The sequence below is a fragment of the Ursus arctos genome, unplaced genomic scaffold (genome assembly GCF_023065955.2).
Source record: "Ursus arctos isolate Adak ecotype North America unplaced genomic scaffold, UrsArc2.0 scaffold_34, whole genome shotgun sequence".
In the NCBI taxonomy this organism is placed as follows: domain Eukaryota; kingdom Metazoa; phylum Chordata; class Mammalia; order Carnivora; family Ursidae; genus Ursus; species Ursus arctos.
This window is the reverse complement of record NW_026623030.1, coordinates 30,919,305-30,944,212: the sequence shown is the minus strand read 5'-3', so window position 1 is coordinate 30,944,212 and position 24,908 is coordinate 30,919,305. Positions and strand designations below refer to the sequence as shown.

General features: G+C 52.9%; 3 protein-coding genes across 4 annotated transcripts in view; 1 reads left to right on the top strand and 2 right to left on the bottom strand.

Annotated features, from left to right (window-relative positions):
* Positions 1 to 895: 895 nt before the first annotated feature.
* Positions 896 to 8,982, bottom strand: PGAM5 (PGAM family member 5, mitochondrial serine/threonine protein phosphatase). Of its 2 annotated transcripts, none has more exons than XM_026514629.4 (6): positions 8,749 to 8,982; positions 5,563 to 5,741; positions 4,278 to 4,403; positions 4,080 to 4,168; positions 3,820 to 3,953; positions 896 to 1,916 (listed from the first exon to the last, which is right to left on the bottom strand). In XM_026514629.4, the coding sequence occupies exons 1-6, from the start codon at positions 8,937 to 8,939 to the stop codon at positions 1,766 to 1,768; spliced, it is 870 nt and encodes a 289-aa protein (XP_026370414.3). In that variant the 5' UTR covers positions 8,940 to 8,982; the 3' UTR covers positions 896 to 1,765. The 2 variants fall into 2 exon arrangements, with proteins under 2 accessions (XP_026370414.3, XP_026370415.3); XM_026514630.4 differs by having other exon boundaries at positions 3,820 to 3,950; positions 8,749 to 8,981.
* Positions 8,983 to 13,533: 4,551 nt separating this feature from the next.
* PXMP2 (peroxisomal membrane protein 2) lies at positions 13,534 to 22,723 on the bottom strand. The gene is made up of 5 exons (XM_026514632.4): positions 22,570 to 22,723; positions 21,089 to 21,205; positions 19,287 to 19,449; positions 16,398 to 16,517; positions 13,534 to 13,871 (listed from the first exon to the last, which is right to left on the bottom strand). The coding sequence occupies exons 1-5, from the start codon at positions 22,689 to 22,691 to the stop codon at positions 13,803 to 13,805; spliced, it is 591 nt and encodes a 196-aa protein (XP_026370417.1). The 5' UTR covers positions 22,692 to 22,723; the 3' UTR covers positions 13,534 to 13,802.
* Positions 22,724 to 22,999: 276 nt separating this feature from the next.
* Positions 23,000 to 24,908, top strand: part of POLE (DNA polymerase epsilon, catalytic subunit) — a 45,097-nt gene continuing 43,188 nt past the window's right edge. The window contains exon 1 of the mRNA XM_026514635.4: positions 23,000 to 23,080. Coding sequence (XP_026370420.3) covers positions 23,019 to 23,080 — 62 coding nt within the window. The 5' untranslated portion in view covers positions 23,000 to 23,018. The remainder of the gene's footprint in view (positions 23,081 to 24,908) is intronic.

Below are 24,908 nucleotides of genomic sequence, written 5' to 3'. Positions count from 1 at the left end.
CAGGTGCCCTCATGTTAACATGGGTATCCTAACTTAGGATACTGTTGCTGACGTCTCAGAAGTCTGCAGTCATCTGTCTCACTGCAGAGAAGTTTCCATCAGGGGCTCCTGTGACCCCATGTCAACACCCACCTCTTGCTTCTCGGCTGCATCCCCCCACGTGGGCTCGTTTTCGGTTCCCAAAATGCTGCCCTGCTTCTCAAAGTTCAAGTGAAATGCCACCATAAAGGCAGATCTGAAGGGGCGCCTGGGGGGCTCAGTGGGTGAAGCGTCTACCTCTGGCTCAGATGATGATCCCAGGGTCCTGGAATTAAGTCCTGCAGTTAAGCTCCCTGCTCAGCGGGGAGTCTGCTTCTTCCTCTGCCCCTCACCCCACTCGTGTTCTCTCCAAAAAAAAAAAAAAAAATCTGAAGAAAAAGGAGATCTGAAGACGGTAGAGTGAGGCAGCTTGCAAACCCCTTGAGGGAAGAGGGAAGGGGACCTGCCACCTCCACCTTCAGGCGTGTGGGTCCGAAGGTCCAGGGCTCAGGCTCAGGGTGGGACCTGAGGCCTGTGTGGCCCTTGCTCTCCCATGCCTCCTTCACTCCTGGGGTCAGAGGTGTGTTACCTGCTACTTCTGTGCTTTGAGAAGTTGGCATAGCCCCTGGCTTACTTTCAAAACTGTCTAGAAAGTGGTGCGTGGTGGATGCCTGTGGAAAACCATTTATCTAGCTCGCTGTCCTGGGTCCCGGCCTCGGCCCCAAGTGGGCAGACAGCTGGCGAAGCCGTCAACCCTGAGAACACACAATACTGTGGGAAAGCACTTTCCGCAACTGCAGGTCTGGGGCTGCTGCCTGCCACACTGCCCAGGTTCCTGTTCTCTTAAAAACATTCACAATCAGTACTTTGAAAAATCAGTAAAATAAAATTTTTATTTTGCAGTTATTTCCAAAGTTACAGAGAAATGCATCAAATGTCCCAATTACTTGCACTGATTGCAGAAAATGTTCATAACTGCGTCATAGAAATTGTAGTTTCTCCTAAGTTAACAGGATATTTGGGATGGACACATCACATCTAAATAGTTTAATCCGTAAGCATAAAGGATTAACAGCCAGAGGCAAACATTTAACTGTCGAGTATTTTATTGAAACAGGACACCCTGCTGTCCCATCACCATCCAGCCACCTCCCTCCCGGCTGAGGCGTGGCTGCCTGCTGGGAAAGGCCCGACCACGTAGGTGAGTTCAGACCCAACAACGTCAGACGTGCAGGATTCTGGCCTGAGAAACTGGTTATCAAAGCAGGAACCCAGATGATGAGAATCTTGAGTTGACAAATATTTAAGTGATAAAACGGTCTTAAGAAAGGAGAAGGATGTATGACAAGAAGTTCTGAATGGAAGCGCTGGCAGCCCCTCCTCCTCGGAGCCTCGAGGGGCTCGTGTGGCCAACTGTGGACATAACCAAAGACACCTGTGCGGGTTAGTCGTGGTCCCCGCAGACGACATGAGAGGCCTCGTCCTGGGGGACGAGGCAGAAAACCCCAAGACAGAAATAGGCCAATCTGCTCAGAACAATTCCCTTTTCCATCCTGGGCCGGAAGTACAGACGGAAATTCCACATTTTAGATACTTTAGATATTCTTCGTACTTTTTCACTGTCCTGGAGAAGAGCAGCGTAACCGCAGTGCAGCCTGTGGAGGGAAGACAGGGAAGGAGCCGTGTCCTTGGCAGCACCCACAGAAGCCACAGGGGGACTGAGGAGAGCGGGTCCTCCGGGCAGCCCTCAGGAGCGGGAGATCTTGTCCGGAGGCATGAACCCTGTGTCCCCGAGGGTCCTGAGTGCCACTCGGCCGTCTGGCCGGACCACCAGGTGGGTGATGCTGCCATTGTTGAGAGACAGGCGGAGCCAGCCTTCTGGAGGGAACTGCAACGCCCTGGAAGGAGAAGGAACATGCTAAAACGGGGCTCTGTCACCAAAACGGGCTGGGGTCAGGGCAACGCTAACAGCCCCCAACCCCAGGTAAGGTCTCGGGGCAGACTTTCTTGAGGCTGGGACCCATATAGGTTAAGTCTGTCCCTCCTGTTTTCAAGCAGGGGTTTTCTCAGAAAGGAGCTGCTGGGCTGATGCCATTCCATCAAATCAAATAAGGGGCACGGTGACGGCCCAGCCCCTCTTTGGGTCAGGGGATCGACGCAACTCAAGATGTGCATGGGAGTCAGAAATTCATGGCTTCCTGCAAGTGCACGCGACTGAGCTAACAGTGTAACCGAAAGGGGGCAGCGGCAGCCAGACAGCGCAACGGGCCCGCTCCTGGCCACTCTCCCCCTGCAACGGGGTGGTGTAATCCACAACCCCAGAGCCTTTCCTTGCTCTCAGACACACTTCTAGGTGCATTATTTGCTGAAAAGCCCAGTATCATCATGGCCTCCCCAAGCCATCCGACGTCCTTTGTGCCCTAAATGTCCACATGGACGAGGGGCGTCCCCGCAGCTCACCCTGCAGCCTCAGGAACAACTACCCTCATGCTGCTCTTTAAAGTCTTCTCCGTGTCCCCCCCACAATTTCCAGACTGCCCTCGCATATCGTGATGGGGATGCTTCCAGCTCCTTCTAGCCCTTTATGCCACACAGGTCACCTCTACTCCAAGTCCCTAAATACTTCTGGTGTGTTCAGCATTGGGGTCACTTCTAGTGGCTGCTTAGGTCAGCCTGTCCCAGGGTGTGGTCTAACGTGGTGTTTCCACACGCGAGATGCGCAGAGCAGGCAACAGGGAACGGTACGTGCTGAGCACAGGAGCCCTGAGATGGCCTTCCGGGAGCACTTTAGTTTGGAGGTTGGGAGCCCTGTCTGAGGCCCGCCCCTCTTCCCCAGCAGCACTCCACCGGGCCTGGAGCCCCGTGCCTCCTGTCCTGGACTTCTCACGAGAGGCTGTGCGTGGGACATTGGAGGGGAAATGCCCCCCCACCCCCTGGGCCCCAGCCCTGACGACAGGCCCAAGGGTCAAGCACGGTGAGCAGGCACGCTGAGCTTGGATTTGGACAGTGCCACAGGCCAGCCGGTGGGCTGTGTCCTGTCCTACCACTGCCAGACACATCACACAAGAAGAGGAAATCCCTCAGCTGTTAAAATGCCTGACACACACTTTCTAATGGATGCAGAGGGTGGCTGGGGTTCCAGCTATTTCAAAGTTTCTACTAAGTGAACTTTGGTCAAATACGTAAGTACCCAGCGGGCTTAACTGCCTCCAGGGCCCGCTGGCCCATGGCTGCAACTCAGGGCAGGTGTCACTCATGGCAGCTCTGGAAGCTGCTCTAGGCCGGGGAGTGAGGCGCGTCCAGAGGACACAGGAGCCTCCTTCCGGACGCCCAACAGCCAGAGCAGCGAAGTGACCAGCACGGGGATGGGTTATGACCCACAGCGCCAAATACAGCTCCGTGAGTCCACAACCCTATAGATAAATGAACAAAGAGTTAAGACTGAGCTCTTACAGAAGAATTTCAATTAACAAATGAGGACAGAATGAGGGAAACGCACAATCACCATCAGGCAAGCAGCACCACAGTCTCTGCTGTAGCGGGACCCGGCGACCAGTCACCGAGGGGAACACGACTGTACCGTGTGCGAAGTCCAGCACACGGTGCCGTAACCAAGTGACCACGTGAGCATCACCCAGAACGTGCCACTGACTTCGGGACCCCAACCCGCGCCGGGACTGCATCTGGGCTGTTGCCGCCAAAAATGCATCATCAACCAGAAGGCTGACGGGGCCTCCCGCAGAGATGAGCCGCACAGGCGGGCGGGAGAGAAAGTGGGCCAGGGAGCCCCGTCCCCCTCACCGGCACACGATGTAGCGGATGACGTTGGCGTGGCAGATGAAGATCTCGTAACTGTCCTCCTGCTGCTTGGCGTCTGCCCGGTGGATGTAGTTCCGGAAGGCGGCCTCGATCCGGGCTCCATCTTCGTAATACTGCTGGGGGCAGGGCAAGGAACCTTAAGTATGGAGGCAGCGTGCAGGCCACGGGTGGAGGGGTATGGGGAGAGTGGGGCAACGGGGGGTGCAGTGGGGGACACTCCCCGGGGGAGTGGGGGGTTTTACCACAGCCTCTGGCTTCCAGTGGGACACGGGTGGGTCGGGCTCGATGGGGGCACCTTCTCTCAGCAGGTCTGTGCTGACCTTGCAAACACCTGCGGGAGAAACAGTGACTCAGTTGCTGCCCCTTGAGGAGAAGCTGCCCAGGGCCCTCTGCTGTTCTCAATCCTGCTGCCCAGGGACCTGGGGATGCCGGGCACTCACCTGGCAGGTGTTTGCTGATGATATCAGTGGTTTCTATCGCACGGGTCATGGACGAATGGACAATTTTATTAAACTTCAACCCCAAGCTTGCAAGTCGGAGCCCAGTTAGTTCAGCCTGTTCACGACCTTGAAGGTGAAAAACACCGGAGAATTACATGTTGCTGGAGTTCCTCTTTTGTTTACTTTACAAATACTCCAGTCCTTATCGAGTACCATTGGGGTTGGGGGACAAGGTGGGCAGGCCCTCCTGGGGCTTGGGCCTAACTGGGAGGCCAGGCATTCAACAGGTAAAGTCAATGAGATAATGCAGTTACCTTCAGCCCCATACAGAAGAAATGTTAAAAACAATGAACAAGGTTGAGGATCGCTGAAGTCTGGGTAGGGTCCTGTTACTGTTTCTGGGTCCCTCATGCCACTTTTATTCAATTCTGTCCAAAGACTGAGTTGCAGCGTGCCACTGACCTGCCAGTTGTGCAGTCATCAGAGGTGTCAACACATAAAGACCCAACGGCCTCAGCACTACTAAGTACGGATTGCGTGCAGACACAAATGCTTTTTCTCAAATATATTATCTTAGTATCTAGTCGAAAATGCCCTCAGCAAGTCCGTTTCAGCTGCACACGGTAGCACCTTGGATGTGGCGTCACTGCTCACGCGTGCACTCCGAACCCAGGGCGGCAGGGGGCACACAGCAGGCTGGAGAACAGGCTGCAAAACCCTTTATACCATCTGAATTTTTTTAGTACGTGCACAAATGGGTCATATCCTGTCCAACAAAGAAATTTTTACAAATTTAAACTCTATCTCAGACCACCTGTGCTTCCTCTCCTAGGAATTTCTTCTAGAGATAGGCCTGCACGCGGGCACAGAGGCCACAGTGGACGGGCACTGTCAGCAGCACCGCGCATGGCGGCAAGACTCCGCGATAAGCAGCACTTCTGCCGGGGGGAGGTCAGAGCCACTATCGCTTAGTCTCATCTGTTTACCATTACGAAGCCGACTGTAAACAGATCTGCAAGTGCTGAACAGAAGGATCTGCAGCAAATGGGGCACACGGTACGCCACTTGCAGAGCGTGAGTGCAGAACACCTCTGCTGGGCTCTGGCTCTGATCGCCTGCGAGCTCCAGCGTGTGGTAAAGTTGAGGATGTTTTCAGTGCCTGTCTCCTGTCAGGCTGATGATCACTGTTAATGACAATTCTCAAATCTAGGCCAAGGACACAGGTCCAAAGGGGCCCAGCGCCACCGGGATGGGTGTCAGTTGGGGCTTGAGCCCCAGCACGTACCCAGGGGTGTCAGAGTGCGGTCCTTTTCCAGGGAGGCATCCACATGGTACTGGGAGTGCCTGATGAGGAAGATGTGTCGCGTGGCCTTGGCTTTGCAGTGGTCCAGCCTGGACGCCAGTTCTTCTTCTCCAGAGTCCAGGTTCCTCTTCCGCAGGTTGACCAGGGACAGTGGTTCTCGCCTAATGTTGAAATATGAGAGTGTGTCCTTGTGGTCCCTGCTCACAAGTCAGCCTTGAGTATTTCTGACAAGACAGTAATTCCATCTTGGGAAAGCGCAGGGACAAGATAATGCCCTTCACACTCTGTTCTCTGCCGCTGGCCCTTGAGAGCCCACCCTCTCAGAGGACATCTCATTTACTGCACAGAGCTGAGTGCCAGGCCTGTTCTGGGGGATCAGACGGTGAACGACACAGACAAGCGAAGCCCTCATGCAGCTTGTGTTCTAGTGAGGAGACTGAGTAAAACAGCCAGGTGATGAGTGATGTGCAGAAAACGAAACCAGGTAACAGGAAGGGGCAGCTGGGGTGCCCACAAGGCCAGTGTGGCCTCGCTGATGCAGAGCCTGCAACTGTGCTGTCCAATGTTAGCCACTGGCCATGTGGCTACTTAAATTCAAAATAATGAAAATTAAACAAAAATATTACTCCATTTCCCCGGTCACACTAAGCACATTTGAAATGGTCAGCAGCACATGGGATAGTGGCGATCACACTGGACAGCAAGGAAGAGAACATTCCCATTATCATGAAGAGTCTACCGGATGGCACTCCTGGAAGGTCGAGCAGGAGCTGAGGGGGCGGTGGGGGTGGGGGGCACCAGCAGCAACAATGCCGAGAAACAGCCAAATCTTAAGACAGACATGTCTGGTGGCTCCCAGAACTGAAATTAATAAAAGCCAACAGTCTGTGGTATGGGCAGAGCTAGGAAGAGTGTCCTCAGCAGGGACAAAGTGGTGGCAGAATAAGTTTTGAGGGAAGCAGTGGCAACTGAGGGGTCTTGCTGGGTGAACCTGGGGTGCCCTAATACAAACAGGCTGAGATGCAGCACTGGAGCTCAGGGCTGGGCCAGAGAAGACATCTGGGCAGTACAGGCACAGACACAGGAAGCCCAGACTGGATGAGGTTCTCCAGGAAAACGCTGGACGTTTCACCACATGAGGCTCTGGAACTTTCCAGCACAGACAGCCTCCCCCTTCGTAAGCCTAGACTTGGTGAGCAAATACAGTGTGTCAGCTGCAACCAATAAAGCTAGAGTCCAGCGCTGCTTCAAGTAAGTCCTTTCATCTCACAGTGAATCTGTCTCCTTAAAAAAAAAACTAAGAAATTCAGAAGACTGTACTGACGTTTGAAAAAGAGAGTATGACCCTGATCAAATCATGAGAAAAACAGACAAATCCCAACTGAGGGGCATACTATAAAACTCCTGATTTCCACTCCTCAAAACAGTCAAGGTCATCAAAACAAGGAAACCGTCACACCCAAGAGAAGCCTGAGGACACATGACTAATTTTTTTTTTTTTTAAGAAGATTACGTTTTTGTTTTTTTTTTTTAAGATTTTATTTATTTATTTGACAGTGAGAGAGACAGCCAGCGAGAGAGGGAACACAAGCAGGGGGAGTGGGAGAGGAAGAAGCAGGCTCATAGCGGAGGAGCCTGATGTGGGGCTCGATCCCGGAACGCCGGGATCACGCCCTGAGCGGAAGGCAGACGCTTAACCGCTGTGCCACCCAGGCGCCCCATCATGACTAATTGTAGTGTGGGATCCTAGAAGAGACAACAGACAATAGCTGAGGAAATCTCAAAAAAGCATGAATGTCAGTCAGTAATAACATACAGATATTAGTTCACTGACTGTGACGAATAAACCACACTAGCGTTACAAGATGTTAGGAGTAGAGTAAATCAGGGGTGGAGTATATGAGAACTCTTATCTTTCCAATTTTTCTGTAAATCTAAAACTATTCCAAGTTTTGTTTTTTTTTTTTTGTTTTGTTTTTTTAAATTAAAGCTTCAAAACAAAGAATACTGGGCGCCTGGGTGGCTCAGTTGGTTAAGTGTCTGCCTTTGGCTCAGGTCATGATCCCAGGGTCCTGGGATTGAGCCCCGCATCGGGCTCCCTGCTCAGGGCGAGCCTGCTTCTCCCTGCCTCTCTACTGTTCCCCCTGCTTGTGCTCTCTCGCTCTGTCAAATAAATAAAATCTTAAAAAACAAAAACAAAAAGCAAAGAATACCTATGAAGTTCCTGCTACAACTAGGCTGCCAGTAAATACTAGGTCTGTGTCCCTCATCCAGACTAAAGCAGGAAGGAGGAGCTGGGACCTGGTAAACCATCCCACAAGGGCCACTCCCAAACTCCAGAGCAGGGCTGTCCAATAGAAACACGACACCAGCAACACATGAACTTCAAAATTTCCAAGAAGCACACTGAAAAACTAGAAAGGAACAGGTGAAATTTCAAAAATTCACTTTATTTAATCCAACCTATCAACAATACTATCACTGCAACACATAAACAATATTTAAAAATCTGCACCGCTTTGGTTTTTAAATTTAAATTCACGAACACAAATAACACTAAAAAGTGTTTCCTGATCGCAGGTGCCACTTCTCAAGGGCTCAGTAAGCACATGTGGCTTGTGGGCACGCACTGACCCAAGACCTGGAGGCTCCCGTTCCTATTCAAGATGTCTGGCCATGTCCTTGCACATCTTCCCTGCAAAGAGCTCCCTTTAAGGACCGGGCGTCATCCTCCGGCCCCACATCCACCCTTCTCTCAGCTGTTAGGCAAAGATGGGGTCAGTAGGCCATCATCCAATCCGAGCGCTCCCGAGCTGAGCGAGGGAAACCAGGCTGACAGCCTACAGACAGGTCCGACCCTGCGTCCAGGCCGGAAAGCGACCACCTCGGACTGTCCCGCGCGCCAACCTGTCCCAGGCACCACTGTCCTCCTTCCTCCAAACGACCCTCGGGGACAGGCGAGGCGGCCGGGGCTGGGAAGAGGGGTCGAGGGCGCCCCCGATCGCAGCCAGCCTCGCGGCCACATCCGCAACAAAATCCGCCCGCGAGCCTGCCCCGCCTGCCCCTCTGCAGAACCGACCACATCGGACCGAAAGGAACGGCAGGGGCACGGGAGGGTCCCCACCGCCCGACAGTGGGCGCACCCGACGCCACCCGCGGGCCCCGCACCTGTCCCAGTTGGGGTCCCAGACTCCCGGCCCGGGGCGCGCGGCCCCCGCCCACGCCGGCGCCTCGACCACGCGGGGCTCCGCGTCCCCGCCCGCGCGGGGCTTCCCCACCGCCACGGCCGAGAAGAGCACGGCGGCCGAGCCTCCGGCCAGGCCGCACGCCGCCAGCTGCAGCGCCTGTCGAAACGCCATGCCCGCCCGTCCCGCGCCGGCCCCGCGCAGGCGCTCACAGGTGGACGGCGCGCCGCTAGGGACACGATTCCGCAGGTGTCCGCTTCCGGCCGGCGGACAGCGCGGGGACGGAAGTCCCGCCCCCGGGGCCGACGGGCCGCAGGGTGGGGACACCCCGGCCGGGCGCAGACAGTTTCCGGGAACGAAGGGGAGGAGGGGTGGTGGGCGAAGGTTCTGAGACCCATTCCGGGATCCTTTGCGGAAGGCCCCGGTGCAAATTAGTCCTGCCTTCGAGCAGCGAGCGTTCGCGCGGCGCCACCCGTCCGCCCAGCGCTGCCCGTGTGGAGCCGCCTTCCAGCCGCAACGGAGCATCTGAGCCAGCGGCTGGGTCGGCGGGCTGTGTGTGTGTGTGTGATAGAGGTGGGGTTGTGGGACGTGTGTGTGTGCGTGTGTGAGAGAGACGGGGCTGCGGGACACGTGTGTGTGCGTGTGTGTGTGAGAGAGAGGGAGACGGGGCTGCGGGACACGTGTGTGTGTGCGTGTGTGTGTGTGTGTGAGAGAGAAACGGGGCTGCGGGACACGTGTGTGTGTGCGTGTGTGTGTGAGAGAGGGGTTGTGGGATGTGTGTGTGTGTGTGTGAGAGAGAGGTGGGGTTGTGGGACGTGTGTGTGTGCATGTGTGTGTGTGAGAGGGAGACGGGGCTGCGGGACACGTGTGTGTGTGTGTGAGAGAGGGGTTGTGGGATGTGTGTGTGTGTGTTTGTGAGAGAGGTGGGGTTGTGGGACGTGTGTGTGTGCGTGAGAGAGGGGGCTACGGGACATGTGTGTGTGCGTGTGTGTGAGAGAGATGGGGCTGCGGGACACGTGTGTGTGCGTGTGTGTGTGAGAGAGAGAGATGGGGCTGCGGGACACGTGTGTGTGTGTGAGAGAGGGGTTGTGGGACGTGTGTGTGTGTGTGTGTGAGAGAGATGGGGCTGCGGGACACGTGTGTGTGCGTGTGTGTGTGAGAGAGATGGGGCTGCGGGACACGTGTGTGTGCGTGTGTGTGTGAGAGAGAGATGGGGCTGCGGGACACGTGTGTGTGTGTGAGGGGGCTGCGGGACGTGTGTGTGCGTGTGTGAGAGGTGGGGTTGTGGGACGTGTGTGTGTGCGTGTGTGTGTGAGAGAGAGATGGGGCTGCGGGACACGTGTGTGTGTGTGAGAGGGGGCTGCGGGACGTGTGTGTGCGTGTGTGAGAGGTGGGGTTGTGGGACGTGTGTGTGTGCGTGTGTGTGTGTGTCGGGGCCGCGGGATGTGCGTGTTTGTGTGTGTGAGAGAGAGACGCAGGGCCGGGGGCCGTGTGTGTGTGCGTGTGTGTGTGTGTGAGTGAGATTGAGAAGGGGCCGGGGTACGTGTGTGTGTGAGAGACAGGGCCTCGGGGCATGTGTGTGTGTGTGTTTGATAGAGGTGGGGCTGTGGGACGTGTGTGTGTGTGTGTGTGTGTGTGTGTGTGAGAGACACAGGGTCATGGGGCATGTGTGTGTGGGAGAGATGGGGTCATGGGGTGTGTGGGTGTGACCACACCACTTATGTGTTTGTAACCATGCCACTGGGTGGGGGGAGCTTGTGTGTGTGCTTGTGGGTAACCCTGCTGCGGGGTGTGTGTGTGTGCACGCGTGTGTGAGACCATGGATGGGGTGGGGGGGGTGGGACCACTCCTTGGAGGGCACTGGAAGGAGTCCCAGCCTTGAGGCTGCAAGGAGCTGGTAGGTGGAAGAGAGAGCCTTGCAGATAGAAGTTAAGATTCTAGTTTTAAGTGAACTGGGAAACCTCTGCTGAGTTTGTTTTTATTGTGGTAAAATATACATAACAGAATTTACTAACTTAAGCAGTTATGCTTTGTTTTTTAAAATTTTTTATTTTTAAGTAATCCCTACACCCACGGTGGGGCTCGAACTTAAAACCCTGAGTTGAGGGGCGCCTGGGTGGCACAGCGGTTGGGCGTCTGCCTTCGGCTCAGGGCGTGATCCTGGTGATCCGGGATCGAGCCCCACATCGGGCTCTTCCGCTATGAGCCTGCTTCTTCCTCTCCCACTCCCCCTGCTTGTGTTCCCTCTCTCGCTGGCTGTCTCTATCTCTGTCGAATAAATAAATAAAATCTTTAAAAAAAAAAAAAAACCCTGAGTTGAAGGGTCCCACATTCTACTGACTGAGTCAGCCAGGTGCTACCCCACTATCTTAACCAATTTGTTGTTGTTATTGTTGTTGTGTTTTTTAAAGATTTTATTTATTTATTTGACAGCACAAACGGGGAGCAGCAGGCAGAGGGAGAAGGAGAGACAGGCTCCCCGGTGAGCACAGAGCCCCACGCGGGGCTCGATCGCAGGACCCTGGGATCATGACCTGAGCCGAAAGCAGACACTTCACTGACTGAGCCACCCAGGTGCCCCAATCTTAACCAGTTTTAAGCATATAGTTCTGTGACATTAAGTACATTCACACTTGTGCGACCACCACCACCACCATCCATCTCCAGAACTTTCTCATCTTCCCAAAGTGACACTCTGTCCCTATTAAACACTGACCACCTATCTGCCTCCCCCAGCCTCTGGCACCCACCATTCCCTTTTCTGTCTGTATGAACTGGACAATTCTAGGGACCTCATGTAAGTAGAGTCACACAGTATTTGTCCTTTTGGGACTAGCTTATTTCATTTAGCATAGTGTCCTCAAGGTTCATCCATGTTGTAGCATATGTCAGAATTTCCTTTTTAAAGCTGAATAATATTCCTCTTTATGGATATAACACATTTTGTTTATCCATTCATCCATCAGTGGACACTTGGGTTGCTTCCACCTTTTGGTTACTGTGAATAATGCTATGAATTTGGTGTGCAAATATTTCTTTAAGTCCCTTTTAGTTTTGGGGGGTAGGTACCCAGAAATGGAAATGCTGGGTCATCTTTGTAGGTTTTTAAGTTAGGAGTTGACATGATCTGACTGACATTTTTAAAAATCTCTCTGGATTTTGGAGAATCAATGCGTTCTACAGAAATACTCAGATATCTGTTTAAACATGTTGTCTTTTTTTTTTTTTTTTTAAGATTTTATTTATTTATTTGACAGAGACAGCCAGAGAGAGAGGGAACACAAGCAGGGGGAGTGGGAGAGGAAGAAGCAGGCTCATAGCGGAGGAGCCTGATGTGGGGCTCGATCCCAGAACGCCGGGATCACGCCCTGAGCCGAAGGCAGACGCTTAACGACTGCGCCACCCAGGCGCCCCTAAACATGTTGTCTTGAACCCGTACATTTACACCTGCTTCTTCCAGAAGGTTGCTTACTAAAATGATAGTAAAAAGATTTTTTTAAGCAGGCTCCACACCCAGCGTGGAGCTCAACACGGGCTTGAACTCACGACCCTGAGATCAAGACCTGAGCTGAAATCAAGACTTAGACGTTTAACTGACTGAGCCACCCAGGTGCCCCATAAAAGGTTAAAAAAAAAAAAAAAAAAAAAAAAGACAAGTCCATAAGAAGAAACAAAACAAAAAGATCAGTTGACAAAATTTTGGAAGCTGGAAATCAGATCATTTTTGACCTGAAAAGATGGAACATCAGTTGCCAGTATTGCAGGAAGCCAAGAAGCAAGCTCAGTCCAGAGAGTCTGGAAAAATCTGGGAGTTACAGGCAGTAGCTCCACTTCTGAAGAAGGGCATGGGGTTGAACAAGGGAGGACTGAATGAAAAACGTATAAGAGGCTGTCCTCACACCCACTCCATCACCTGTATCTTTAGGTGAATACCTCACCTCCATCACGACAGAAGACATTCATTCCAGAGGATTTAAACCAGAAGGACTCGGATTTGAGAACACCAGATAGCTGAGACTAGGATGCAGTAGTACAGCTGAGATTATATGAAGCTCACATACTAACAGGACCTCTCACCCTTTTCCTCCAGTTAGCCACAATGTTGGCCACTGGATTTAAACAATGCTCCACTCTAACCACAACCCTTCCCCTGGGCGAGAAATTAAAGAATTCCTCTCTGGGGAAACTGGCCAGTCTGGGAGAAAAGGCTCAGTTACTGAAAATGGGTGATCTCCAACAAAACTGGGTCCCTGCTTGGTCAGCCCACAGTGAGGGTACTGCCTGAGTGGCTCTGACTCTTAAAGACTGATGTACAATCAGCAGACTTTTGGGGGAAATCCTGATAGGAAAAAACAGCAAAACAAACGGGGGAAGAAACCCCCATGAATCCTGAGGAAACAGAAAAAGCATATGGGACATAAAAAAATTTAAAAATATAAAATTAAGATCCAAGGGTATTGTATCCATCAAGAATGGGATACTGAGAGTGAGAAAAGGTGAGGAGGACAGTTAACAACAGAGGAATAAGAGAGCAGAGCAAAGTCAACTGAAAGGGTGGCATGCACTTCTCACAGGGTCTCCAAATGTCAGGGTGAAGTCCTGCTCTAGAAGGGCCCCTCTCCAATGGCTCCATGTAGGCAAGCACTGGTATTACAGATTTTATCACAGTTTTTTTTAAAGTGAAAAAAAAAATCTGAGGGCAGCCCTCTGGCCACCCATTTCCACCAAAGTGACACAATTGTTCTGAAAAATTAAAATCACCGCAGAAAAAGCTACATTATAGTTTATTGTTACCGTAATTCAATTCAAGGTGACAAGTGAAGTCAACACTACTGTTCTAGAGTCAGCATCACTGAAGATAGTTTCTGCCTTTTTAAAACACAAAATTCTTACGTTAAAAGATTTGTTTCTCCATCTTCAGTCACATGATCTGGAGTCAGATGAAGTCCTGACTAGGTTGTTTCTGCTCCCTCACCCTAGGCTGGTGGGTCCCTAGACCCACACGGGCAGTGTGTCTGCATCCGCTTCAGGTCACCTTCACTTCCCCAGAGAGGCCAGGTAGATGTACCAGAACAGAGAGACCAGGTTGGCAAAAAGCACTCGGAACTGCCAAGAGAACACAGGCCGCAGTGAGGCCCTGACTATTTACCGGTCACCAGTCCCCCAGGACAGCTCATTCACTGGTCAGTCCATCCACCCACGACTGTGTTCACTGAGCCTTTACTTCATGCAAAGCGCGGTGCTAGAGGGGAGAGCAGGACAGTCTGCGCCTAGCGATGTTACAGGCCAGTAGGGAAGACAGACGGACTGTCCGTAGCTTCCTTCACCGAGCACTAGCTCCTGGCTCAGCTTCTCACCCCAGGACTGGACATCACGTGGTGGCTTCACCCAGCCCGTCGGAGATACCCCAGCAGCCCAGGCCATGACCCTGCTTCGATGATCTGACGGATGTACCCCCACCTGAAGTTACCTTTAGTCAGTGAGTCTCCCTGACATACAAGCTCCATGCAAGTAGCAGTCTGTTCTATCTTGTTAGTCACCGTCTCCCTAGAGTTTAGAGCAGTGGGGCATACAGTAGGTGCTCAGTAAATATTTGTTTAATAAACGCCACTGCCCCTTAACTCACCTGCAACCACCTAAAATGGAAACTAATCGCGGCCTCCCAGCTTTCTGTCTGACGCTGCCCAGAAGGGTCCCATTTTCCAGGCTCTCCCACTCTCCCATCCATAGATCCCTTCACATCCTCAGCCATTCTGTCTTTCCGTGTCTTTATTTCCTTTTCTATATACATCAGGATCCATGGCCCAAAGCCTTTGTTGCCTTCCCCTCTTATTCCTTAGTTGTACTCCCTGGACAACCTCCATCGTCCCTGCTTCCCTGGGGCCCTATGCCCCTGCACATGAGGGTCTCCAGTCAGCTCTGTCATTCTCTACAAGTTTACCCTATCTTTACTTCCCTCAAGATACCCATCCTACTTCCTCTCCCCTCAGTCTGGCCCTGCCCTGCCCTCTGCCCTGCCCTCTGCCCTCCTGTAGATGGGAGTCCCCAGTGAACAGGCACCTCTCTCCTGTCTTCGTAAAGAGGGGCCTCTGGCTAAAGTACCTCTCTGCTTATGCCCAAATCCCATGCGCCCCTCTTTAGGGTAGCATATGGCCTCTCCTACCTTCAAAGCCCTCTGCCATCATTTCTCCCCACCTTCTCACAAACTTCTTGAGAGAATTTTGCAGACATGATTTCTGCTTCATCCACTGCTCAATTCACAGCAGTGTGGCTTTAGCCCTCATGGAGACACTGAAATTGCTCTTGGGAAGGTCACCGATAAGATGATTGTTAAAACCAATGAAGCTGATTCTCATTTTCCTTTAACCCTGCAATATCTGTGGTTGTGTGTCACTGCCTTCTCCTGGTTTTCTGCTACTCCTTGGTGTGTGTGTGTGACCACCCAGCCTGCACCTCCCTCCCTCTTCCCATCCTTCAGTGGAGCTGCTGCTCAAGGGAGTTCTGCCCCAGGTCTCTCCTCTCTAGAGCAGGGGTGAAAACAAGGTTACCTAAATGGTGTGCAAGAGAAGCTTAAGGTTGCGGTCCTTGGAAAGGCCTGTTTGAGAGGCTAGCCCTTGCTTGGGGCCTGGGTACTTAGAGTTCCTGAGGGTTCCCACCTTTCCCCAACTGATAAGAATGACTCCCTAGAACTGGACTGCTTGCTAAAATAACATGGTTCATGCTGAGCACTTGCTCTCCTGGGAGTCTGGAATTCTGGTATGTGCCGGGCAGAGGGTGCCTACATGACCAGCCCTCCCAAAAAACCCTGGTGCTGCATCTTTACAGGGCTTCCCTGGGCAGAAACATGGCCTACATGCAGCAGCATGTTTTTGGTGGCGGGTGAGAGCTTGCTCTGTGAGACCCTCATGGGAGGGAGGGGGCACAGGAAGCCTGCATGGATTCCTAGGGTCCAGGTGTATACCCTTGCTTCCAGGCTGTAATAAACCCAGGCCATGAGCATACAGATGTGCCAAGCCCCTCTAGCATATCTCGTCTTGGATATGGTCTTGGGGCTGGACACACGTGAGCTGTTCTTGGTGTGGAAAGGCAGTGCACAATGGCAGGGCCCCTCTGCCTTGCCCTGGTGAGCTCTTCCTGCAGCTTAGAGCCCCTCCAGGCTCCCACCTTGCTCAGAGCAGGAGGTGGGGGTGCGTGGGGCAGTATCAGCAGCCCACCTCATACTGCGACCCCCCTGGTGCCTAGAAGTGCTGAACCCCATGTGCATGGCACCCCAAGGGCTGCCCCACCCCACGTCCCATCCTCTGCCTGCTGCTCAGGTGTGCTCTGATGTCACTGCAGGAAAGGCTGCCCTTTCCTCCCCTGCACATCCCGCTAGGCACTGGCACTGCTTGGCACCTCCGTGAGGCCAGGCACTGGCAATACTGCACCCCTGGAAAAGCCAAGTTGTTCCTGGACTGGGGGCTTTTCAGAAACATTTCTGGGACCAGTGGATGCGGTGTGGACACCTCCTTCATCTGTCCAAATCCAAAACTGCTACAGGCAGAGAGAAAACCACCAATCATTCCAAGCTAAAACAAGGCTGGTGGAAGATGAGGCCCCCTCTGGTTCTGCGTGGTGCTAGCTGGCCCTCACCTGCAAAGGGACGTAGTTGATGTTGACAAACTGCGCTGGGGTCCAGACTTGCCAGTTCATGCGCAGTGCCGGCCAGAAGCTTCTTCTTATCTGGACAGCGACAGCAGCTGTGTCTCTCCCCTGGAAAGGAGGGGAGCGTGGATGGTGAGCAATTGCCACTGCCCTCAGAACTGAAGCTGGGGTGCCAAGATCTGGAGGGCCCAAACCCTAACATGATGGTTTTTCAAACTGTGGGTTTTGTTCCATGTGTATGTAGACAGGACACCTGTGTGCCCAGTGAGCGCTGCAGTTATAAGGAGTCAGCCACCCGGTTGGGAAATCAACAGTGAGGCAGCCCACTTGCGTCCACTGTGCCCATGGCCCTCATGGCCCTTCATCACTCTGTACGGAGCTGACTCAACGGTGGGACTCATGCTGCTGGCCACGAGCACCAGAACTGCGATTTATGCCTCGGCTGTCAATTCTTCCCAAAATAATCTCCAAAATTGATTCATTTTTCAAGCAAAACTTGAAGTTTTACAAAAAATGAACCCCAATAAATTAATTCTAAATGTCATCTGAGAGGATAAATGCGTAAGAACAGCTGTCTTGAAAAAGAATAGCAAGGGGAGGCCTAAATCACTAAAGATTTTAAAAAATACTATGAAGTGATGATCATTAAAAGCTAAAAAAGAACAGACATACAATGGAAGTTAATAGAATCCAGCAAAAGATCCGAGAGTCCAGGTAATGGCCTGCACATATGGGAATGAGAGCATGATAAAGTGGACATTTCAAAGTACAGGGGATTATTCAATACATGGTAATAAGACAATTTGCTATTTAAGTGAAAAGAAGACAAAAGTATGTGTCCCACATATAAATAAAAAAATAAGAATACTAGAGGAAAATACAGAATATTTCTCTTTGTGTTTGTCAAAATGTACATAATAAAATCACAAAAGAAAAAGGAAAGGAGAATGCTCCCAGTATCTTGAAGGCAGGCAGGCCACAAAGGAAAAGATGACATAACTTTTTAAAACTCCTGTGTGGAGAAACGCACTATAAATAAACTTTATTTATATAATAACTTCAAATGTTTACCTTTATCTGCAGTTAAAAGACAAAAACCTGGAAAATGGGGGAAAATCTGCTGTCTCTATTTGGCAAAGGATTGATGTCCTTAATATATATCAATATACAATCAGTGGGAAGAAAACAAACACAGAGAAAATAAGCGGTTCATACAATACAGTAAGCACATGAAAAGATGTTCAACCTCAGAACTACATATACATTGTTTTTATGTATCAAACGGCATATTTAAAAGAAAAATACCACCATGGTTGTCCAGAGCATGGGGAAACAAACCTCACACACGGGACAAGGCCGCGAGGCTTGGGCGCTCGGGGTCACAGAGCCTGGGTCTGACCCAACTCACAGGCCCGCAAGTTATGGGAACGTAAGCCGTGGGCCTGAGCTTCCTCAAAAATGGGGTTGACTTGCAGCTCAAAGGACACAAAGGACACAATGCAGAGCTTGGACCAAGTGCTCAATAAACGTCAGCCGTTTGTACTATTCCGTAGCACCGCAGGAGGAACAAAAGGGCCCGGCTTATGGTGGGATACCGTGCGGTCCGAGCGTGCTACCTACGATCAGAAAATGCTGGGTGTTGGCACAGCGTAGGGAAGAGAGTCCGTGATGCTGTAAGTGGAGTTGTGTGGTGACACTTGCCGTGAGCATAGCGGAGAGAGAGGCTGAATCACTGCGATGTCGACCTGAAACTAACATGACATTGTGTGTCGGCTATATTCAAATTAAAAAAAATTTAAGTGCAGATGCAGAAGCATCTATAGTGTGTGTGGTAGACTGTGGTCCCACATATGTCATTTATGTGTTGGGTACTTTACACACTTTGGTCACATATGACATATGCAATCAGGTGTTTCGTCTTTTAATGAAGATATATTCCTTTCATATTTAGAAGGATAAAAGGGATGTGGGTGCCCTTTGCTTCCTCCTACCTCAGATTTCCTAAGGGCTTGCCCAACATCTCTTTTTACTACCAGGGACTTACTACTAACCAGTTAAGATGAAGCATCTTTCCCGCTTACCCCCAGGAACACTTAGACCACAAGGGGTGTTCTGTTCAGGAACAAGAACTCAAGATGCTGCTTCAACATAAAACCTGAAGGAGAAGGCTTCACCTGCTGACTGGTTGGAACAATTACTTTCAGGGCAGAACATGACACATTTTGGGCACACAGTGGGCGGAGAACTGGGGAGGGGGTGAGGTGCTAGTGAGCTGGGAAGGGACTGCTGGGCACAACAGGCATGCCTGGTGACTCCGCGTGAACACACCTCTCATGTGGTGGGTTGTGATGTTTTAAATCTATGCTGACATGTTCACCTCTTCAGAGCACTGTTCAGGCCTCGAGTTAGTACAGGGTTCTGCAATACAATCGGGGGTGTGGAACTTCTGTTTCGTGAATTCCATGGACCCCCCTTCTCAGAATCCTGTTTGTATAAAATAAAATATATAGGATTACCGGAACCAACTATACTGAAATACACCTTTCAAGTATTCAAGGGAAGAATCTTACGATAGATGAGCAAACGTGCTTCCTTACTGACATTCAGTGTCAAGACTTGAAAGCAGGCAGAAGGAGTCATGACACATAAAAGATACCCTCTGTAACAAAGGACGTGTGGTATCAAGATATTTGTGACTTCCTACTGTGGACCAAGAGGTACTACCAATACAACCGTGCTTTGCGTCTGACGTTCATAAAGGACAGGGAGGAACTTCAATCTGAGTGTACTGAAAAGCTCACAGACCCTCTGATTTCCACCCACAGATGCCAGGTTAAGAATCGCTGTGCCAGACAAAGAGCTATGGCAGAGACCAACCTCCAGGAAGTTCATGATGAGGAAGAACAACAACAGGAAGGCCGGTGCAAAGAGGAGGCGGTCCAGGAGGAGCCTCTTGACCCCAGCCCAGGGGACCTCGGAAGGAATCCAGTGCTCCATGAAGAGGTAGAAGAAGTGACTCAGTGGCCCTGTGAAGAAGAACCTGAGGCCCCACAGTGGGGGTGAGCAGGGCTGCCATTCTCTGGATGTGCCCTTCTTGGGTCCAGCTTCACCCCCAAACCCCATGTCCCAAACCCTGCCTCCCTGCAGTCTCCCATCACTGACCACACTAGAAAACAGGCTTTCTTTGAATCTGCTTCGAGCATTCTTTTTCTGTCTCTGAGAGACCTGCCTCGGATCTCCCATCAATTTCCATATGGCCAGCTCCTTTTCAACATTGTCATCTGGGAGACTTTGTTCATGATTGTTCTGGACAGTGAACCCACCGCTGTCCCAGCCACTCTCTGTTCCAGGTCCTGTTTCGTTGTCTTCATAGCACGTGTCCCTGCATGCCATGATCTCACTTGTTTAGTCATATGGTGCCCTGTTTGCCCAACGGAGGCAAACGTCACAAGACAGGACTGTGCCTGTCTATTCACTGCTGTGTCCACAGTGCCTAGGACATGGCCTGGCTCAGAGAAGGTGCTCATGGGTAAATAAGTGGATGCATCCCTGGTGTCAGAGCTTCTTACCAAACCCTCTTGGGCAGTTAGCAAGAGTGAAACCTGGCGCTGTGTCCTGGCCTGTCTGTACGGCTACTATGCGTTCCCAAGTGTAGAATGCTTGGGACAGAAGTGAACCCAGCCACTTCATGTACGAGACTAAACAAAGTTTTACTCTGTAAAATTCAGCAATAAAAAGATGGGCAGGGGCCCAGGGGTCTTCCAGTTTTTGACACTGGAAGTCCTTACATAAGTGGCTCTCAGCTGTTGCTTCCTATCCTGCCACAGGTTAAGTGGTCTAGAGCAGGGGTCCTTAGTGAGAGGGAAGAGAGTCTTAACTTTATTTATTCTTTTTTTAGTGATCTCTCCACTCAACCCGGGGCTTGAACTCACGACCCCGAGATTAAGAGTTGCATGCTCTACGGACTCAGCCAGCCAGGGGCCTTGAGAGGGAACAGAAGTCTGGAAGGTGGAGACCAGCAAGTGAGTAATGCCTCCCAGGGGATTCTGACACATTCCCTCTCCAGAGTGATTATGGCTTTAACTACATTATGGAAACGTTGTGATGACTGCAGCCAACATACTTACAAATACAAAGCGCTATTTGTGAATTTTAAATTGAAAAAATGACTCTTGTTGCAGAAGACTTCAAAATAATCCATCTCTACAAACGCTATCGTTGGCCAGAGATCTCGGGTGGATTTAATTGGTAAACTCCTGAATCTCTGTGGTCTTTGCAATTCCAAAAGTGGTTCAGAAACCGGACACTTTTCAGGATACCTAAGTATTTATTTTCTGGATGTTGACACTAGGAAAATAACAGAAACAACTGGCCATGTTTGAGTCTGTTTTTCCTCCTTCATGGTCTTTGTGTCTTGAAGTCTAACTTAGGTTTAGGTGAGTTACCTGCCCTCAGATCTCTCAGCCAAGGGAAGACGGCCACCCCCACCCAAGCAATTCCAAATGAAAACCATAAAACAAGTTCACATTATCCACCATACTGATTTTTTCCCATGATTATGTCAATGATTTTTAAAAATTATTTCTCCAAATTAGTTATTTCAGAAACTTGGTCTTGATACCGTAGCTTTGTTGGAACTAGTCTGCTACTGGGTAAACCAGCCCCTTGATGGAACTCACCCATAAATGGCATATCTGAGAGGCCCACTGACATCTAGCTTTTGAGAGCAGTTTTCTTTTTCCCGCTTCTTCTCAATCAGCTGGGCCAGGAAGTTCCCAAGTGCTGACAAAATGCCACTGTGGACAGAGATGTAATCAGAGAACAGGAGCAAGAAGCAGGAGGGTGGCCGTTCCTGTATGTAATCAGCACGGCGGTGCTGAGAGCAGGGTGGGATGGGAGCGATGAGTGCTTGCTAAAGCAGCCCCGCTGTAAGGTTCCCGCATCAAAAGGTGGAGATGGTAGAACTTCGCGCACGCACACCCACCCACACACACCCCTGACCTGTGGACTGCACCCGTGCCAGTGTCCTGGGTGTGGTACTGCACTACAGTGTTACAAAATGTTACCAGTGGGGGAGACTGGGCAAAGTGACAAGGGATCTCCCTGTATTATTTCTTACAACTGCATCTAAACCTACAATTTCGGCAATATAAATTCAGTAGAAAGGTGGAGATGGGCCCAGCTGCTCCAATTTTTGGTCGATAGTTACACTCTGATAAGCTCTGTGTGCTAAAAAATCCAAAATTCTTTCTCTGGCTGATAAGGACCTTCTTGATCTGATCGTTGGCTCCCTCCTTCTCAACTGCTCCCTTCCTCACTGTCCATTTTCTGCAGCAACACAGACCTTTCCACTGCTCCACTGTTAGCTTGCTTTTCCCTCAAGACCTTTGCACTCGGTGCTCTGCCTAGAGAGCTTTTGCTTTCCCTTCTAGCATGGCCTGTTCCCCTCCTTCAGGCCTCTGTTCCAATGTCACCAATGTCAGATACAACCTCCCTGACCCTATTTATCTTGCTTTTTGTCTAGTTTCTCACTAGAATAAAGTCCACTGAGGGTAGGGACCTTACCGACCTATCTGACTTGCTGCTGGTGCTTGACACCCCGGCAGCATGCTGTACCCATTTATGAAAGGCCGCTTTAATACGAGGGGATGAGCTTATAAAATTAACTAATTAAAGCTAACGAGGGAGAACGGTGTCTCATAAAAAGTTTAGAACCCCAATTCAAAAGGTGCAACGGAGCAGCAGACCGGGGGAGTGGGCTTTTGTCACCTTTCCCCCAAATGCAGAGCTAAGACAAGGTATGCCAACCGCTGCCACCCCGCCCAGGCCGCTCGAGGCTCCGCCCTGAACACCTCGGAGCGAGCGCAGGTGCCTGCGAGCCGTCCGGCGCCGGCCCCAAGGGGAGGTGGGCCGGAGGTGGTCCTCTGGTCTGGTCCCACGCACCTTCGGGAGAGGACCTCCAGGGCAGGGGGTCTGACCCCTGGTTTGGTGCATTCCTTTGGCTGGCTCCCTGGCAATGAGCTGTCAGAACCGAATACACGACCCGCCTACGCTGGGCTCTGCGGCTAGTGCAAGGCTTTTGGGAGGGGGGGTCCTCTGACCCGCCGCATCGCGCCCTTCGCACGCAAATCCCCGCCCGGCCCGACCCCTCCGCGCCGACCTGGTGGCCGCCTTGGTGAGCACCGGGTAGAGCCGCAGGAGGCGCAGGTACTGGGCGAGCGCCCGCTGCGGGAGCGCCCCGACACCGGCCCCGGCCCGCAGCTTCGACGCCGCCGGCGCCATCGCCTTCCCCGCACCGCCGCGGCCCCGGCCCCGACCCCGCCTCACGCCCGCCCCGGCGCGGGGACGGCCTCACATTTCCCGCCCCGCCGCGGCCCGCAGCGCGGCCCGGGACAGACCCCGCCGTGCGCGGCGCGCGCGTCCGCACACTTTTCCCCGAGTCCCTATCCGGCCACCTCCCCTCGGGCGCCCGCGGCGATAGGCGCTCGGCGGGGCGGCGGGGCGCGGCGAGCCTCCGGATTGGGCGGCGGCGCTTCCGCTCTCTCGCGAGAGTTGCGGGGAGCGCGCCAAATTTCTCCGGGAGAGCGGCGGCGGCCCGGGCGCGGCGCGATGGTGCTGAGGAACACCGGGCGGCGGCGCGCGGAGCCGGGCCCGGACGGCGAGGCCAGCCGGTGAGGGGCGCCGGGGCTCCCGGGCGGGCGGCGGGCGGGCCTGCCTTGTGCGGAGCTCCTGGCGCGCAGCCGCGGGCGTCCTCTGCAGGCCGCCTCCGAGCGCCGCGGTCCTCCTGCGCTTGCTCTGGTTTCCGCTCATTGAGGACCGGCGGCTCCGTGGAAGCGCGGTCGGCGACTCGGCGGCGGAGCAGATGGCGCCGGCTCTCAGTGCCTGCAGACCGGGGAGGGGGCGGGAGAACCGCCCTGCCGCGATCACGGCGCGCGCTCCTTGCCTCGCCTCCCTCCAGGCTCGAGCGGGGCCGCTCCCGGGGCCGTGCGGGGGACTGGACGGTGTGCGCGCGCGGGGCCGCTCCCGGGGCCGTGCGGGGGACTGGACGGTGTGCGCGCGCGGGGCCGCTCCCGGGGCCGTGCGGGGACTGGACGGTGTGCGCGCGCGGGGCCGCTCCCGGGGCCGTGCGGGGGACTGGACGGTGTGCGCGCGCGGGGCCGCTCCCGGGGCCGTGCGGGGGACTGGACGGTGTGCGCGCGCGGGGCCGCTCCCGGGATCGTGCGGGGACTGGACGGTGTGCGCGCGCGGGGCCGCTCCCGGGATCGTGCGGGGACTGGACGGTGTGCGCGCGCGGGGTCGCTCCCGGGGCCGTGCGGGGACTGGACGGTGTGCGCGCGCGGGGCCGCTCCCGGGATCGTGCGGGGACTGGACGGTGTGCGCGCGCGGGGCCGCTCCCGGGGCCGTGCGGGGGACTGGACGGTGTGCGCGCGCGGGGCCGCTCCCCGGATCGTGCGGGGACTGGACGGTGTGCGCGCGCGGGGCCGCTCCCCGGATCGTGCGGGGACTGGACGGTGCGCGCGCGGGGCCGCTCCCGGGATCAAATAAAATAAATAAAATAAATGAAATGTAATAAATGAAATGAAATTACACAGATCCCACATACCCATAAGCCGGTGTCTCCCAGGGGTAACATCTTAGTTACTAGAACACTAGGTCAAAACCAGGAAATTGATGTTCATGCAATGCGTGGACACTCCGTGACGTATTTAGTTCTGTGCACATTTTGTGTTTGTGACCGCACCACAGTATGTCCCCAGGGTCCCTCATGCTACTTGCGTAGCCACAGCCACCTTCATTCCTCCCCTTTCCTCATCCACAGCAGCCACCGATCTGTTCTCCACTTCTAATTTTATTTCAAGAACTCTACTTAAGTCGGATTTTAAGTGTGTAATTTTGGGGGGTTGGCTTTTTTCACTCGGCATAATTCCCTTGAGATCCATCCAAGTTATTGTGTGAATCAGTAAGTTTCTTCCACCTTATTGATGGAAGGTATTCTGTGGGATGAATATAACATAGGTTAGTTATTTACCCGTTAAGTAATGTCTCCGTTGTTTCCACCTTTTGGCTATAATGAATAAAGTGGTATGAATGTTCACACACTCGAGTTTTCATATGAATGTGAGTTTTCCTTCCTCTGGGATAAATGCCCAGGAAAAGGGCAGAAGGAGGAGAGAGAATCTTGATTTTATTTATTTATTTGACAGAGATAGACAGCCAGCGAGAGAGGGAACACAAGCAGGGGGAGTGGGAGAGGAAGAAGCAGGCTCCCAGCAGAGGAGCCTGACGTGGGGCTCGATCCCAAAACGCCGGGATCACGCGCTGAGCCGAAGGCAGACGCTTAACGACTGCGCCACCCAGGCGCCCCAGGAGAGAGAATCTTAAGCAGGCTCCACGCCCAGCATGGAGCCCGATGCGAGGCTCAGTCTCACGACCCTGAGATCATGACCTGAGCCAAAATCAAGAGCGGGGCACTGAGCTGATCGAGCCACCCAGGCGCGT